This window comes from Clarias gariepinus, chromosome 11 (assembly GCF_024256425.1).
Source record: "Clarias gariepinus isolate MV-2021 ecotype Netherlands chromosome 11, CGAR_prim_01v2, whole genome shotgun sequence".
Classification (NCBI taxonomy): domain Eukaryota; kingdom Metazoa; phylum Chordata; class Actinopteri; order Siluriformes; family Clariidae; genus Clarias; species Clarias gariepinus.
Window position 1 is genome coordinate 29467501 of NC_071110.1, and position 18491 is coordinate 29485991.

Sequence of the window (18491 nt, forward strand, 5' to 3'; positions counted from 1 at the left end):
GCTTTAACGCCTCAAAATCAAGTTTTTGCAGAGCGTCGACAGCGTGTGCAAACATGTGCGGGCGTGCAAGATCTTAAAGCAGTCCTTTTTGCGTTTGATCCGTCTTCAGCTCTTCAATAAGCGTCTCACTGTAACGAGCGCTGTTGATCGCCGAACCTTTTTCCTGATAATGTTCCAATACTTCTGGCCCTTGAGAGTCCCAGAAAAGTGTAAACATCAGTTTTCCAGCTTTTCTGCAAAAAGAAAACAAATCAGCATTCAGCTGTGCTGTAGTGTAACAGGGTGTGTCTTTCAGATGCGTAACAGACAGCGAGGAGTCGGTCTTGGCCTGATCCTTCTGGCGTCTCAGGTCTTCCAGATCGGTATCGACAACATCCCTCCTGCTACGCTCGCCGCGCTCGGCCTCAACGTCTACCTCTTCCTGTTTCCTTTCAAGCCTTTGTTACAGGTACTTCATGAGATCCTGTGCTAAGATTAGATGCTGGTTACACCCGAATTTTATTTGCAACGTTTTATAACAACGTGACCTGTGTGTGTGAGCGTGTGTGTGTGTTTTCAGACATGTGTAAGCGTCCAGAATGCGTACTGGCATGGGGACTGGCATCGTCTCCTGCTCTGCCCTTTTCACCACGTAGACGACTTGCACCTCTACTTCAACATGGCCTCCTTGATCTGGAAAGGCATCAACTTGGAGCGCAGACTCGGCACCGCCTGGTTCGCCTACGTCCTGTCCGTCTTCTCGCTGCTGACCGGATTGGTCTATCTGCTCCTGGAGGCGGGGCTAACGGAGATCACGGGCGATTACTCCTTTAGCATGCAGTGCGCCGTGGGGTTTTCCGGTCAGTACGCGAACAGTCTGTACGATTTCCGATTTATTTAGGCAGGAAGTTAAGTGTTTTTTTTTTCTTTTTCTTTTTTTTTTTTTGTCGTAGGTGTACTCTTCGGGCTGAAAGTCCTGAACAATTATTATAACCCTGGGACGGTTAAATACATCATAGGGATTCCTGTTGCCAACCGCTATGCCTGCTGGGTCGAGCTAATCCTCATTCACATTATGAACCCTGGGTAAGACTTATTAAGGTGTAATAAAACTATAAAGTACATCAACCCAGTAAGAAACTCTGTTATTCTGTGTCTCTCTCCGCAGGACTTCGTTTGTCGGGCACCTGTCTGGTATTTTGGTCGGGCTTCTATACACTACAGGTCCTCTCAGAGCGCTTATGGAAACATGTTCAGGTGTGTATAATAATCCATAATGCCTTTATCTCAGAAATAACTCTGGCCCCTTAGCTCATGGCCTTTCCAGGCCAACATCAGCACCCACTTCATATAAATGGAAAAGCCCTCATCAAACACGAGTTATTCACAAATCTGCCTCGATCCCGCAGGTTTAGTAAGTGGTCACGGAAACTACGGCAGGCCTCGGACATACTACAACTCTTCAGGTCAGTACACCATCGGTTATTAGCTTTCAGTGCCAGTCGAGTGGCACTGTAGGTAGGCACTACCGTCTACCTGAGCCTTTAAATAATGAACTGGACTCCATAAATTTCAAATTCAAATTTTATTTGTCATGTACACAATCATACACAGTACGATATGTAGTGAAATGCTTACACGACTGCCAGTGACCTTAAAAAATAAAAGCTTAAACATAAGAGATAAATATGAATGAAAAAAATACGTTAGTAGATAAAATTAACTAATAAAATATACTGTACAAGTAAAATGTACTGTAATAAAAGAAATTTGGTAGAAAATGCAATTAGCTAGTAAAATATACTGTACAAATAAGAACAAATATCAATATAATAATATAGAAATATAAAAAAAAAAGGAAATTGAAATTTGTCCAAATCAGAAATGTAGAAATGACTGAGGTGTGAAAATATGCATAAAAGTGACTTCTTAAAGTGACTTGTTATTAAAGTGATTTGTGCAGTGGTCCATAAATAAAAAATATGAATATATAGTGCAGAAGTGTGCATGAATGTGTCCATAGTGGCCATGAATGCCCAGTCAGTGTTGGAGACATATTATCTTAAACACATCTTCTGTTATACTGAACTGTCAGCCCTCCTAACACCCAGTATGATGCAGATCAATCCCTGCTATCCGATATCACCCAAATGAGGATGGGTTCCCTGTTGAGTCTGGTTCCTCCCAAGGTTTCTTTCTAATGCCGTCTCAGGGAGTTTTTCCTTGTAACTGTCACCGTCGCCCACAGTTTGCTCATCAGGAACAATCTAATTATTTTGATTCATACACATTTACATCTCTTACAAACTTCCATAATTCTTATGATTGTGTAAAGCTGCTTTGCGACAATGACAGTTGTCAATATAAAATTTAAATTAAAGCCCTGATAAAACAAAAAAACAACAATATGAAATAATTCTACTCAGCCAGCTATGGAGGTGTATAGAATACTAAGAATCGAGCCCATAGAATAGAGACCATAGAATAAATGTATACAGTACTGTGCAAAAGTCTTAGGCACCGTATTATATGCTGTACCAATTTTGTTAGATACACTCACCTAAAGGATTATTAGGAACACCTGTTCAATTTCTCATTAATGCAATTATCTAATCAACCAATCACATGGCAGTTGCTTCAATGCATTTAGGGGTGTGGTCCTGGTCAAGACAATCTCCTGAACTCCAAACTGAATGTCAAAATGGGAAAGAAAGGTGATTTAAGCAATTTTGAGCGTGGCATGGTTGTTGGTGCCAGACGGGCCGGTCTGAGTATTTCACAATCTGCTCAGTTACTGGCATTTTCATGCACAACCATTTCTAGGGTTTACAAAGAATGGTGTGAAAAGGGAAAAACATCCAGTATGCGGCAGTCCTGTGGGCGAAAATGCCTTGTTGATGCTAGAGGTCAGAGGAGAATGGGCCGACTGATTCAAGCTGATAGAAGAGCAACTTTGAGTGAAATAACCAAAAAGCATTTGTGAAGCCACAACACGCACAACCTTGAGGCGGATGGGCTACAACAGCAGAAGACCCCACTGGGTACCACTCATCTCCACTACAAATAGGAAAAAGAGGCTACAATTTGCACGAGCTCACCAAAAGTAGACAGTTGAAGACTGGAAAAATGTTGCCTGGTCTGATGAGTCTCAATTTCTGTTGAGACATTTAAATGGTAGAGTCAGAATTTGGCGTAAACAGAATGAGAACATGGATCCATCATGCCTTGTTACCACTGTGCAGGCTGGTGGTGGTGGTGTTATGGTGTGGGGGATGTTTTCTTGGCACACTTTAGGCCCCTTAGTGCCAATTGGGCATCGTTTAAATGCCACGGGCTAGCTGAGCATTGTTTCTGACCATGTTTATCCCTTTATGACCACCATGTACCCATCCTCTGATGGCTACTTGAAGCAGGATAATGTACCATGTGACAAAGCTCAAATCATTTCAAATTGATTTCTTGAACATGACAATGAGTTCACTGTACCAAAATGGCCCCCACAGTCCCCAGATCTCAACCCAATAGAGCATCTTTGGGATGTGGTGGAACGGGAGCTTCCTGCCCTGGATGTGCATCCCACAAATCTCCATCAACTGCAAGATGCTATCCTATCAATATGGGCCAACATTTCTAAAGAATGCTTTTAGCACCCTGTTGAATCAATGCCACGTAGAATTAAGGCAGTTCTGAAGGCGAAGGGGGTCAAACACCATACAGTATAAGTATGGTGTTTTTAATAATCCTTTAGGTGAGTGTACGTTTATTATGTCTAAATAATTATGTACAAAATCATTCAGTATTTCCATATATGACTTATCAGACAGTATCATAAAAACTGTCTGTCTTGTACTATATATTTTTTCTTTACAGCCATGGATATATTCTCCTGTAATGCTACTTACTTATTAATTTTCCAAGTTATATATGGAAATACTGAATGATTTTGTACATAATTATGCAGACATGATAAACATATATAACAACATTGGTACAGCATATAATATGGTGCCTAAGACTTTTGCACAGTACTGAGGTGTACACAGAGGTGTTTCAGTACAGGTTTCAGTATTGTATTTTTGATTCTGAAAACTAGGATAAAGCCAGCTGCAGAGTCGTTTTGAACTCCTTGATGGTAACTCCTCCCTCATAAATTAGTCAAATTTGGCTGGTGCACTTCTTTCGTCTCATTTTCCTGCTTTCGTTTTCTGCTGAAGTAAACACTGAAGGGTTTTTTGTTGTTGTTCATTAACATGAAATAAAATATAATTAACAGTAATTAGCGATGCACCATTTATGAAATTCTGGGCCGATACAGATACCAATGTTTTAAAGTCTGAGCTGATATCGATGGTTTTTGTTTGGTTACAGCTCTTGTGTATTGCATCCGTTTTTGTGTGCACGATCAGACACTAAGTGATGTGGTAATGGCAAATAATACCACAAGGTGGCAAACTAGAGTTGAAGAGGAAACGTACTCCAGTTCTGCTCTATTTGACGTCGATGCAAATGTTTTTGTGTGGGGAACGACATCATGGACATCATGGATAGTGGATTTGTGTGAATGATGTTTTATTTTATTAGAATAAAGGGACAGTATGAAGGTCTCTGCACGAACAAGATATCTTTGAGTTTTTGCTAAGTACAGGCTCCTGGCTGTTGCTCACTCCTCACACCATGCCGTGTTACAAAGTCGTGGCAAAGAGGAGAGTTTTGGAGGGTATTATAGTTATAGTTGGTTAGGTAGGCTACCGTTATCCCAGGTAGATCATAACTGACCAACACAACATGTAGCCAGCACACAATTGATGCATTGCCTCTTTAAATGCCAGTTTCGGTGCACGCTTACTAATAATGTGTCTTAGCAAACATTATAGACAAGTATACATAGCTAATAATATCATGTAACTACTGTATATTTGCTATGTATACATAATTAGCTTAAAGTTGTCCATAAAAAGCACCTCTTTGGGCAAAATAAATAACTTAAAGGGAACCCGTTATTCAAAATTTACTTTTATGCCATTTTAAGACCTTCAGATGGATCTCTAATGAGAAATGGTAAAGTTTAAACAAATATCCCCCTTTTTTGTTTGGTCTGTTTTCCATTCTTTGTATTGACCAGGACTTAAACAAGCTAATTAGATTTTCCCTCCTAATGTGACCTCATATAGGAAGAGCACATTTGGAGGAGGAGAAAAAAAAAGACAATATGAGGTATGAAACAATGCATTCATTATGCTGGAGCATTAATACACACCTTGGATGAGCATTAACTTGTTACAGAAAATGTAAAAGAGTAGATAATCAAAGGAAATAAACGTCAGCGGGAGGAGTAATGGGAATTTAGAAAGGTTGAGGTCACTGTGACAAAATATTTTTAGGTAATGGAGAAAAAAAAAAGAACAAGAGAGAAAATGTTTAATGGGTTTCTTAAAGATGGCAGGACTAAATGAGAGGATTTTAACTTAAAGGAAGGTGAGTGAGATGAAAACCAGAAGGTGGCAGTAATGCGACGTAGTGGATAAACACCAAGGAGAACGCAAGATAGTAAAATATGTTTTATGTGATTTATTTAATAAAAAACATAAATAAAATAAAAAAATAGTTGTCAGCATTTTGACCAGCAGATTAACAGTGAATGTGTTCATTTGGGGGATTTGCACAGTTTAGACAAACATAGGATACTTAGGCACGCTGTAGGTGCATTATCAGGATCTTTCATTTAGTGATCTATTTATTGTCTAGCATTGTTTAATTAGTTACTGTTTATAGCTGTGAAAAAATAAACAGCAGTGCACAAATGTAAATAAAACTTTTATTAATTGAAAGGCAACAAATGCAACATTATTCCATTGTTTTTATGTAGATTATAAAGAAACCGAAACATTGGATTAAATTGGATTGTGTTTATCTGCAGGTTATAGTGGATACAGAATGCCCTACACCCCGAACACATCTCCCTACCCTGAGCAGGGTAACTATAGCCGAGCCCAGCCGTCTGCACCTCCTCAGCACCCTTACACGGCCGGTCTATCGGAGCAGGAGCAGTACGAGGCAGCCATTAGGGCCAGCCTGCAAGACAGAGGTGAGGATCTGTATACGTTAAACACTTCAATAAGATCACAAGTGATTGATAATATCGGCATTGTTTGATCATGATGAGTCAAAAATTGTCCACACTCTGGCTGTAGAATTTATATTAATTAAATTTCTTTGCTTTTTAATATGCTTCGTCCAGCTTTCGTATTCCCATGTTAAAAAAAGGTTTCAGGCTGAGCCGCAAATGCACCGCTGTCTTAAGTTCTTCATCAGGAGTAAATCTCCGTCCTCGTAGGGCCGCTTTCAGGGGACCGAACGCAAGGGGTGAAATTCCAACGGAGGACACTTTAACACCTCAGAACCAAGTTTTTGCAGTGTCGACAGTGTGGGCAGTGCATCGCCATGCGTTATGATGCACTCGGTTATCGGTTCTCTGTGTTTGATCCGAAGTTTAGTCTTCAGCTTTTTTTAATAAGCGTCTCACTGTATCGAGCGCTGTCGATTATTAAACCTTTTTCCTGATAATGTTCCAATACTTCTGGCTTTCGAGTGTTGATGAATTTTACAGCTGATGGTCGACTTTGAAACTTTTTCTCAGTCAGAGGATGTTTTTGTTTCACACTCTGCCATTTACTCTCAGGTTCGTAGTGATGAATCCGTGCTTCATCACGAGTAATCGAAACCCAAATTTTTGTTTGCAGGACTCCAACTTGCTCTTTCGTAAGGTTTTTTTTTTTTTTTTTTAAAAAAGGAAAGATAAAAAAACACAAAAATTACTGCACACTTCATTTATGTGACTCACAAGTGGGGCGTCTATTTTTGCTCACATCGCAGTTACGAATGAACTGATGTAACACGTTTACACCTGCACAGCAGTGACCGGGTAGACAGGAGCCTTGGACGGAAAGCGCTGATAAGACTAACAAAAGTTTTAATATAACCAGAGTGCGGATCATTTTTGACTCACCCTCGTATTTTCAGATATGTTCCAGACCGTGCCACCTTCAGTTACCTCGGAGTTAACAAGTAGTAACAAGTAATAATAGAGTAATTACCTATGACTAATTTTGAGATTGATCTGGTGTCTGCATTGATCTCAGCATTAGAGCTTCTGCATTTTCTTTTTCAACAAGGTTGCACTTCAGCACCCTATCAAGAGTGAACAAGGACACCTAAAAAGTGAACTTGATACCAAGTAACAAGAAAAATATTACACCAGACTTTTGTTAGAACATGTTGTGTTTATGTATAGTATGCTGCCATCTTCAGGACATATGTTGAACTGCACATGTGTTTGAACGTGTGTCCTGCAGGACGGCCAGCTCCCAGCCGACCACCATACGGGTCCAGGGCCAGTTACGAGCCCAGCATGGAGGAAATGCGCCGGCGCCGACTTCAGCGTTTTGACACGTTGGATTGAAAGAGGATAGGCATTTTAAAGCTTTTAACCTTTAAAGACGAATGTTTACAACAACCTTTCGAAAGGTTCTCTCAGGATCGATAATGTGGCACAGATGGACGCTGAAAATCCTGTATACAATGTTAGAATACTACAGAAATAAGATCATGTTGCAATGTATTACTGATTATATTCTTTTATAATCTGCAATTTATTTACCTGCTAATAACTTGGACTCCTTTTATAATTTGTTTATATTCATTTATATTGGCTAATGAGGAATTCAGTTGTGATCAAATAAAACGTTGCATTTTTTTGCAGGTTTTTTTTTTTTTGAGTCTTAATAATTTGCACAATGAAATGTCTGCTGGCTGCCTTTTGTTTTTGATTAAAAATGTATTTTTGTAAATAAATCCTCAATTTTGGATCTTAATCTGAGTAAACTCATATTTTATATATATATTTAAACAATGAGATCATCGAAGTGACATCATGGATTCATTAACACTAGAGGTGTGAATCAAGTAGACATTTGTTTTCGATTAGATTTTTGAGCATTGTGATTTTCAATTCAGTTCTATAGCATTTAATGATTTTGCTGAAGCTGCTATTTTCCTTACAATTTTTAGGAATTAAAAGCTACTATAAGTATTTAATAAAAATGTAAATACTGTGGGTGGCACGGTGGTGGAGTGGTTAGTACTGTCGCCTTGCACCTCCAGGGTCCGGGTTTGATTCTCTGCCAGGTTTGATTCGCGCCTCTGTGGCAAGGGTTTCCTCCAGGTACTCTGGTTTCCTCCCACACTCCAAAGACCTGCAGATTAGGCTAATTGGTGTTCCCAGATTGCCCATAGTGTGTGTGTGTGTCCTGCAATTGATTGGCACCCTGTCCAGGGTCTACACTGCCTCATGCCATAACTCTCCTGGGGTAGGCTCCAGGACAAAGCGATATAGATGATGAGTGAATGAGTAAAATGCTGTGGAACTTGTCTTGTTGGATATTTAAACATCATGTCTGCGAATCTTCTCCCTCCACACTCTATTAGGTGGTGGTATTGCATCAATAGCACCTAAACTTAAAAAAGAAGAAGAAATGATACTCTTGCAAACTGCGAGTATTTGCTAAAGGTGGCATACGCGAGCAAAGAAGTGACTTAGGCTAAAACGTTTCCTGTGACGTTGGGTTAGGTAGGGAGCAGGAAACAAGGGACTTCATTCAGAGCAAGCGTTTATTCTGCAATGTTTTTTAAAACATTAATGGTATATATTATGATTTGCTTAACAGAATGAGTGATCGATTCGAATTTACCAAGAAGCAAAATGTCATTTTATAGCATACAAAGGCATTTTATGGAACTATGTGGGTTAAATTGTGTTGCAGCATTTTGAGATACAGTATATGTAGATACAGTTGGTTCACCAGACACAGAAGCGTACGTGTTGGCAAAGCAAAATATCTTCATAAATAAAAAAACAAATCATAATCAGTTAATAATAAATGCTGCTTGTGGAACTGTCATATAAAAGCAATATCTAGCACACAAGGCCGTGTTGTTATACTGAATATCAGCATGGCATCAGCATAGGCCTTAGCATTCAGCATATCATTTTCTCCACAACACTCCTCTCATTAAGGTAAGAAATGAGATATTAAGTCAAAATTATGACAGGATTTTTATTTCCCTCACAGCTTTAGTTTCAGGGCTTTTACAAAATATTCTCTTTATAAACAAAAAATGCGCTTTGGGAAAGATTCTTTAAAAAAAAAACCTTAATGGCTGCTGCTTTAAGATAACTTTCCCAGGTAAAAAGATGAGAGAATTCCTGTTTAAAAAAAAAAAGAAAGATGAAGCACATGATGATTTAAACATTGAAACTAATTCCAAAGTGCAAATACTGAAATGTGCAATAAAATGCAACCATGAAATGTGAAGTTATTTAGGCATAGAGAGTGAACAGTAGTTATGAATCTGAATTACATTACATATAAGACTAAGCCAAAGGCAAAATAATTAAGAGACAATAACTTACATACATAAAGAAAAAACAGAGACTTTAATACTTAGTAGTAGGAAATGCTACTTAACATAAGCACTTAGCATTTAGCACCATTTTTCTTTTCAGGCATGGAATCAAACCCGGACCCTGGAGGTGGTGCAAGGCAACAGTGCTAATCAATAGGCCACTCTGGCACCTCCAGCATTTATAATACTTCTATAAAACCTGTAAAGAATCTGAGTTTTTAAATGTTAGCAAATGTGAGAAAAGCTTATCTGCTCTTATTTTATTTCAGAATGGAAAGTTTTGGCCTTGGTACCAAGCTGATATGATGAATAATCTTGACACAATGAAGCGGTGGTGGCAATATTGTGGAGATCAGAGGTACAAAGTGTCCGAGTACCTTTACTTCATTACTGTATAGTCATAGTTTAGATCAATAGTAGGTTTATTAGAGGATACTTTTTATTTTTACTCTACTACATCCTACTTAACTACCTTTCTGCATATTGTTGTGTTACATAACTAAAGTGTCGTATAGTATTTAAAGCAGGACATGAGTTGTGCAGACAGCGACTTAAAGAGCACATTCGCAATCGGGAAGCAGACTCAGATGGAGATTTTGCTGCTTTTTTAAAATTCTATTAAAAGGTGAGTACCTTTGTTTTTTTTACTCAAGTACCCAAGTAAATGGATTATTTCTACTTTTACCTGAGTAATTGTTGCCTTTTTTTTGTTGCCTCTCTACTTTAACTCAGTTACAGGATTTGTGTACTTTCAGCCGAGATTGGGAAACTGGTCAGGGTTGATGGCAAGATGGATGCAGCCACATACAAGGGAGGCAGAGAAGAAAATCTTCTAGTTCCAGTTTAGGATCACCGCAACTTAACTAATCTCAGGTGTATTGCCAAGCTATGCTGGAATGGGTCACAACCGAGAACCTGATTATGTTTGAATCCCCCAGACATCAATCCTATTGCAACTCTGTGGCAAGACTTGAGAATTGATAATCACTAAATGTCTCCATTCAATTCAACCAAAGCTTTTAAATATGTAGCCAAAATAAATGCTGATAATGGTGAGAAACCAGATGTGCAAAAACTCCTGTCTATGAGTTATTTCCCCCCAAAATGGTAAACAACAAATCTCTACATTTGTAGACTTGGCTATAAATTCTTTATATTCCTAACAAATGACTGGAATTCCATAATCGCGGTCATTTGATACATTTTTACATTTGACAAACCATACCATAAAGCATGTTAGTGAACCAGCAATCATTACATGGTAGGTAAGATGTTTATGCATCAAGTGAAATATACTAAGAATCATCTAGCTTACCTAATATCTGGGAAAGAACATATGCATTAAAAGCATTATAAGCTAATATTTAATAAACGAGTCTTAATGCCAGATTGTGGAGTCTTGAAAAAATTAAATACACTAACATGACAACTAAAATGCTAACTATTTACACATATATGCAAGAAGTAAATAAAAACTAATGCTGCACAATTCATCCCATAAAAATCGAAATCGCAATATGGACCTGTGCGATTATTTAATTGCACTAGGCTGCAATTTTTTAAGAGTAACATACACGCTGTCTCGGATTTATGCGAAGTTGGTCAAAAACGTATTTAAGTACAAATTTAAGTATTTGTTTATTTTTCAAATAATTTTAAGTCGATAAATAAGTTTTGGCAAACATCCTCTTAATAAAATCATCAATTTATTAGTTATATATCGCAGTTTAAATCGAAATCGCAATAACTGTACAATAATTGCAATATTTAAAAAAAAAATCTAATTATGCAGCCCTAACGAACATCCATATTTTGTTCAATATAAGCATCTTTTGGGAAGAAGAGGATTATGGCCACAATAAACTATTTATTTGAGTTCTGACTTTAATTTTAGAATTCTGACTTTTTTTCCAAACATATTTAAACTTAAATCACTTAAACCTTTTTCTCAGGATTCTGACTTTAAATTCAGAATTTGACTTTAAAAAGTCAAAATGTTAAAATGACTTAAATGTCAGATAAAACCTTCTGAGAATAAAGTCAGAATTATAAGATTAAAGTCAGAATTATGACATTCTGGTCAGAAGTTTGAGTTTAATGTCAGGACTCAGTACATTTTTTATGGTGGCCCTCATCACGTACATCCTAAAATTCCCAAGAAGTTAATGATTTTCTGAGGCTGGATTGTTGGTAAATCTAAAGGGCACTATCCTACAGACAACAAGCTAGAAAACTTGAAAACCACATTTTTTTTGTCAACATAATTAGAGCTCAATTTTAAAAAATCAACATGGGCCTTGTTTAAGATGGCTTTGTGCTTTGTTAAAGATTTGTTGAGATGAGAACAACACTTTCATTCTATGCCTAGACAAGTTTGTTGCTCTTTATGCCACTAAAGGGAACTTAACAAAGTATTAGTTCTGCATTAATATCTAAAGATTTCTGACTTAAAAGTAAAACAGATTTCAGTGTGTACGTACGTTTGATGATAACACAAGACTCTTTGTTTACTTCTTGCATGGCTGTGCATGTTCTAAAGGTTGAATAATTATATATTAAATCAAAATTATAACAGCACTTTACAAATATATTTCAATTTCCCCAACAACTTTTGGTTCAAGGTTAACATACAAATCTTTTCTTCCTAAATAAATACAATAATGATAAAGAATCCCTGTAAAACATACAGTATTTACATACAAGTTCCTATACGTTCCCATAACTATAGTCACTGTAAAGTGTTGTGCATGACATGGCGAAGAACACTGTAGGAGTTAGTCTGTTTTAATTTCGATAATGATTAGTAATAGCACCACAAACAGAAAAACAAAGTTTATCTACTATAAGTGAAGATTCTCTCACAAGCAATCATGCTTTAGATTACTTTGCAATGGAAAAAAAGAGAGAAATGAAGAAATTGAGCATCCAAACATATAAACTAATTCCAATAAAGTGCAAAAATTAAAATGTGCTGATAAATGAAACCATGAAATATAAATATTTGTTTGTGTCGAGTTCCATTTGATAGTAAACATTAGTGATGCATATGGATAACATTATAGAACGATGACTATATGATTTTGTAAAAGCCGCAGTTACACATAATGTGACATTACAAAGAAAAATGCTCAGTAGGTAGAAATGCTTCTTTATGATATTTAGCACCGCTTTCCTTATTAAAAGAGACAACCTTATTTTATCATTGCTTTCCCTCCAGCATATACAACACTTTTAGTCTGTAAAGATTTTGATAGTTTTGTATCCTTTTTATAAGAACTAGTAAAATACAAAAGGTGCCTTGCATATGTATGTATCTGAAGATACATTACAAGTTTTCCAAAAGGCAAAAGTCAGTTTTATCACTCATGGAAAAGCTTCCTGGCTCTTATGATTTAAACATTTTAATACGAGGCCTTGGTACAAAGCATAAGGGTTGGTTAAAAAAAAACACTACTTTTCATAATCCTGTGAACACTATCCAGGAAATGAAGCATAGTGATGGAAGGGTCATGTGTGGACATGGTTTTCATCAGCAGGGATTGAAAAACTGGTCAACAGTAAGGGCAAGATTGATGGAAAATGTGTCCCGGGATATAAGTGAGTTTGAACTGGATTGGGGTTAACCTCCTAACGAGACATCTATCCCAAGTCTAATACCTATGCAGTGGGCACAAAATGCGCAAGAAATCAATCCTACTAAAATCTGTGGCAAGACTGTTCACTTAAATTTCTTCATGCAATCTTAGAAAAGCTTTAGCAATTTTGCCCCAAAAGCCACTTTCATACATACAGGAGTCTCCCAAAAATTTTTCAGAGAGTGATGTTCATTCCGTGACGTCGTTTTGTGGAGAGCTTCTCAGCCTTTGGACAGAGTGATAAGCTCCAGGAGTATGTCAATTGTCCTGGCAAAATCAGTCTGTATAAAATTTCTCTTGTATGTTTGAAAGCGGCTAAGAATGGTGAAAATAGTGAGGAACCAAATATGCACTACTGATTGTGACATTAACTTTAAAACTATAACAGCAGCCAAAGCTGATTTTACCAAGTATTTAAAAGGGTAAACAGTAAATGTCTATTTTTTAGGTGGCAATATATATATCTATATATTTTTTTAACCTGAACAATTATGTGATTTCTACCATTGGAATTCAGCAAAATGTCAAACAGTTCTACAACAAAAGATGTTATACAGTAGTCCTGAGTATTTAGGCAAGGCACTCTACTGTATCTTTTAGTTTGGCTACATGGACATGCAAGCATCGTTCACCTTGTGTTCTGATGTAAAATGTTTGGGGAATTCAAAATACCAGTGCTGCTAGATCTCACAACAATTGACTTACATGGCGATCAGAATCACTAGATATGAAACACTGCTTAAACCCTCAAGTATCAAAAGTGGAGAGGAAAAGTGTGTACAAACTTGTTCACAGTTGTCCTTTGGTGTGAGTAATCACAAACTGTTCAGTTCTTTTTTTTTTTTTTTCCAATTTGAGTCATTATGACTACCCAATTCATATCCCCTCTGTAGCATCACAAACTAGGGTAACTAGAGTATTTCAAACTGGTGTGCCACAATGTGGAACGGGGTCACGCTCTCAAGCAGACGTTGCATCGGCTGACGTGATCACGCTGCTCAACCGCTTCCTTTAGGGTCATTATTTCTGGAACAGGGCTGAAGTCCTGGTCAACACGCGTGAGCCAAAAGTTGTAGAGGTTGTTAAAATAAGTGCATGTGCCTTGAGCTCCCTGGCACTCCACAAACGGATGCGTAAGAAAATCCTGTAGGCAGCTTCCAGACGATGTGAGAGACTGTCCACCTCCTTCGTCTCCTGTCCCAGTGTGCTGAGGTATAAAGATGACATATCATGTCAGATCATGTGTCATTAAACTGGGGCATTTTTTCTGTTGCAGAATTGTCAATCATAGTATTTAACCTATGAAAAGCTAAAAGTATATGCTAATATGCAAACATTATTCATTGTGCTTAGTTCATATTGATGACTGTCAGACTAACCATAAGGAATGAATATCCACTCCAGAGGCTCATCCAATTTAGTGGACAGTTGGGTATGAGTGTGCTCTGGCTGTGAATGGCAATAGCCGGTGCTGGAGCCTCACACACTGCACACCTGCTGATGTGTTGCTGGATCTCCAGGCCGGACATGGGCATGGTAGGTAATGGAGCAGTGGCGGCTAACCAGTAGGACTTGTCATTGCGGTTGGCGTAGTTGCAGGCACCCATGCTACAGTGTGAAAACGGCATAGTGCTGAAGACACGCATGCACGAACCTCCCTGACCTAACACACACACACACACACACACACACATAAATCACACAGACACAGGGAGAAATAAAACTGAGAAATATAATCAAGATTATGGATAGTGTGTTAGCATCAAACCCATTACAGGGCTTCAATGGCAAAGTTCAACCAGTCATAACATTAAAACAACTGATGGGTAAGGTAAATAACGTTATCTGATTTCAGTAGCACCTGTTAGGGGATTATGCAGCAGGGTCATGGACACCCAAGGCTCACTTATGTGTGTGGTGAGCAAGACTGCTCCTACCCAACAGATGAGCTACTGTAGCACAGATTTCTGAAAAGGTTAATGTTGGTGTCAAATCACGAAAGACTTTACAGATTCCAATATATGAGCCTGAGTAGCTGTGGACCAGTCTGAGTGCCCCATGCAGCCCCCTGTCTACCACAAAAAACTCCTACAATGACATATAAACATCGGAACTGCACCATGGAGCAATGGAAGGAGGTAGCCTGGTTTAATTAATCATGTGGACAGCCAGATGTGGTTGCATCACTTGAAGAAATGGTACCAGGGAAGAAATGCAGTATGAGAAGAGGGCATCCGGCAGATGTAGTGTGATCCATGTGGCTGTTACTTTGACAGGTACTATCTTCCTAAACATTGTTGCAGACTCACACATCTTCCTGCCAAAGGAATCTTTAAGAAGGATAATGCACACTGCAGAACATTGTTCAAGAATGGTTTAAGAAACATGACAAAGAGTTAAAGGTGTTGGCTTGGGATTCAAATTAAACAAAAACTCAATCCACTCGAGCATCTGTGGCATGCACTGGACGAACAATTCCGATCCATGCAGGCTCATCTTGGCAAACTACAGGACTTAAAGGGATCTGCTGCTAATGTCTTAATGCCAGATACTGCAGCACACCACTAGAGGTCTTGTGAAGTCCACACCTTCTGGGGTCAGCACAGTTTGGGCAGTACAAAAGGGTACTACACAATATCAGGAAGGTGGAATTAATGTTATGGCTGATCAGGTTATGTTGGTATGTCTGTTGTGTTTTCTACCTAGATCTTGTGTGTGCGCTTTTTCCTGCCCCTCCAGATACAGGAGGCTATATCCATCCCAAAGCTTAGTCATATTTCGAGGACACTTGGGCACATCTGTTGATTGGCTGTGAATGACCAATAGGAAGCCGGAGTTAAACCTCTCAGAGGGGCCAGGAGGACCTTCATCTCCTGGAGGGCCTTGTTCACCTAAAGAGAGAGAGGGTGGGAGAATTGGAAATTTTGGAAAATATTTACTACCACCTGCATTGTAATATTTAATACTTAAAAACATGGTGCTGATGCTGTTCATTATCAGGCATTGGGAAACTAATCAGGGTTCAGGGCAAGATTGATGAAGTCAAGCAAATAGCATAGAATAGAAAAACTTCTTCTTGCTGACTGCTTGTGATCCCCTTGCACATACTCAAAAACATTACTTAGTCAAAACAATTTGTTCAGTTATGCTGTTAGAAATTACCCCTGACAAGACTAACTGCAGGTAGTCAAACATGTTGGTAATACTTGCTGCCATATAATAATGATTTAACCACACGCGTAAACACACCTTGCCTGCCTTGTAAACCTCTTTCACCATCCTTTCCGGGGGCTCCAGGAAGTCCAATAGGGCCAGGTGGTCCAGGATGACCATCCAACCCTTGGTATCCTGCGGCACCTTTTAGCCCTGTCGTGGAAAAGAAAAACATGAGGGAAAAGTCAATATCTTGGTAAATAGGTCTCTTTTTGTGGGAAATTTAATTTTCACATCAAGATGCTGGAGGCTGCCATGTTGACCTCCACAGTGTGCTGAGCAGAAAACATTGCTTTAAAACATGGTGCTGATGCTGTTCATTATTAGGCAATTCATAATACTTAAGGTATTAGGTGTTAGGTAAAAACACAAGGAACGTAAATAATCACACTACTTAAAAGAAAATGAGCAACACCTGAACACGATAACATGACTGGAAGTAAATAAGACTAAACTAAGAAGTGAGGGGACACACAAAAGGCAATAGAAAAGTTCACAAAATAATACAAATGTCCAGTGTGTGTGTGTGTGTGTGTACCTTTTGGCCCTTCGCTGCCTTTAATTCCAATAAGTCCTGGAAAACCAGGTTCACCAGAAGGACCAGGATGTCCAGATGGACCAATAACTGGTTGATAAAAATCACCATGAATAACTTCCCCTGGTTTTCCAGGAGCACCTAGAGAGAGAGAGAGAGAGAGAGAGAGAGAGAATTTGCTTTAAATCTGGTGACACAGCTTAAAATTTACTATCCTAAATTAGCCTGAAAACTACTAGGAAACATAATATCAAGTCTAAAAAAACCCTCATCAGTCACCCAGTTATGTTGCCAAGATTTTACAAGGTGTGATCAAGTCAAACTGATTCTTTTGTCTCCAGAATTATAACAGTTACAAACTAAAACTATATAACACTACTTTTGTTTCTTTATATTTCTAGTAAACTGTAGATGTTATATATGTAACATCACTGCTGTTAATGATATAACAGGAATTGACACTTGCTCGTCAATATCACGCAGCATAACACTTGTGGTTTGGACCAAGTGGCAGTTCTATCCGGACCCTGGTGCTTTTTTGAAAAATTGGAATAATTAATATACCAGTAATCTAGTGCTTTTTCGTTTGAGGTCGGCACAGCTATACTCGTCACTAAACAGACCCAATTAATGCATTCGTTTACAGTGTATGGACAGAGTGTACGGAAGAAACAGGAATGAAAGTGCAACAGAGCCTACTTTGAAAAAATTGGCACGTAGACGATGAAAACTGAACCTTCAAAAAGGAACAGGCAGACAAAAAAAGTTTGTCTCGTATGCTTAAAAACCGCGGCAATAATAAAAAGCAGTGATGTGAAGTGCCATTATTTTTAAAAAAGCAGGGGTTGGTAGAGCAAACATAATCACAGCATGTAAATGAAGATTCACCAAAGGTTGAATGAAGATTGTTGATTCTATTCCATACAAATACAAGGAAATATACATGGCAAAGATCAAACTGTCCACAGGTTCATCGTAGTTACCGAAAACACGCAATAAAGATTGTTGAAATGCTATAAAAATTTAAAACTGCTCATTTTTTATAGACTTACAATGACTGCATATATAGAGATCTAAATCCTAACACAAATGTTAAATTCAGACCTTAGCTCAAAGAAAATTTTAAACTTTAACTTGAATTTAGAACCCCAGCTACGTAGATAAATATTTATGTACAGGCGCTTTGTGACAATGGCACAAATGGGTAAATAACTGAACATGCTGGACGCAACATGTTGAAAAGTGTTGCAACTGGATGCAAAGTTCTAAGAAACAATACAATGTTTGAACCCTGTGAGAAACATCAGGCCACCTAACGCAATATGAGCTTGACAAAAAACCATTAAAAGTGCTAGGCTCCTGATGTCTAATATTCTTTCTCACTCCTGTAAGAGCTCTGACCTTCATCTCCTCGTCGACCTTTAAGGCCCTTGAACCCGGGGTTTCCATTGGCTCCTGGTAGTCCAGAAGGTCCAGGATCTCCCGGTAACCCTGGATCACCTTTTTCACCTGATGACACAGATAATCCATTAAACAATACTGTGCATTTGGTTAAAAAATCTACACAAACATTGCCTAGCTGAAACTACAAGGTTTTATGGTATGCATTGGAAAAGAGAAACAGCATGTTATAAATTTTAGACTTATTACTTATTCACATATCTGTT

The 18491-nt window shown here is 38.3% G+C and overlaps 2 protein-coding genes across 8 annotated transcripts in view; one reads left to right on the forward strand and one right to left on the reverse strand.

Moving 5' to 3' along the window:
* rhbdd1 (rhomboid domain containing 1) overlaps positions 1 to 7731 on the forward strand; it is a 14883-nt gene extending 7152 nt beyond the window's left edge. For 3 of the 7 annotated variants that reach the window (XM_053507679.1, XM_053507680.1, XM_053507681.1), the window contains exons 2-8: positions 296 to 448; positions 560 to 839; positions 933 to 1065; positions 1148 to 1236; positions 1389 to 1445; positions 5897 to 6064; positions 7332 to 7731. In XM_053507679.1, the coding sequence (XP_053363654.1) occupies positions 296 to 448; positions 560 to 839; positions 933 to 1065; positions 1148 to 1236; positions 1389 to 1445; positions 5897 to 6064; positions 7332 to 7438 (987 nt within the window). In that variant the 3' untranslated portion in view covers positions 7439 to 7731. Of the gene's footprint in view, positions 449 to 559; positions 840 to 932; positions 1066 to 1147; positions 1237 to 1388; positions 1446 to 5150; positions 5194 to 5896; positions 6065 to 7151; positions 7214 to 7287 lie in introns of those variants that run through there. The other 4 variants (XM_053507678.1, XM_053507682.1, XM_053507677.1 and 1 more) reach the window with 4 other exon arrangements.
* A 6083-nt stretch (positions 7732 to 13814) lies between these two features.
* col4a4 (collagen, type IV, alpha 4) overlaps positions 13815 to 18491 on the reverse strand; it is a 64168-nt gene continuing 59491 nt past the window's right edge. Inside the window, exons 42-47 of the mRNA XM_053506871.1 lie at positions 18226 to 18333; positions 16828 to 16965; positions 16326 to 16442; positions 15779 to 15967; positions 14456 to 14739; positions 13815 to 14283 (exon numbers count right to left, since the gene is read on the reverse strand). Coding sequence (XP_053362846.1) covers positions 14029 to 14283; positions 14456 to 14739; positions 15779 to 15967; positions 16326 to 16442; positions 16828 to 16965; positions 18226 to 18333 — 1091 coding nt within the window. The 3' untranslated portion in view covers positions 13815 to 14028. The remainder of the gene's footprint in view (positions 14284 to 14455; positions 14740 to 15778; positions 15968 to 16325; positions 16443 to 16827; positions 16966 to 18225; positions 18334 to 18491) is intronic.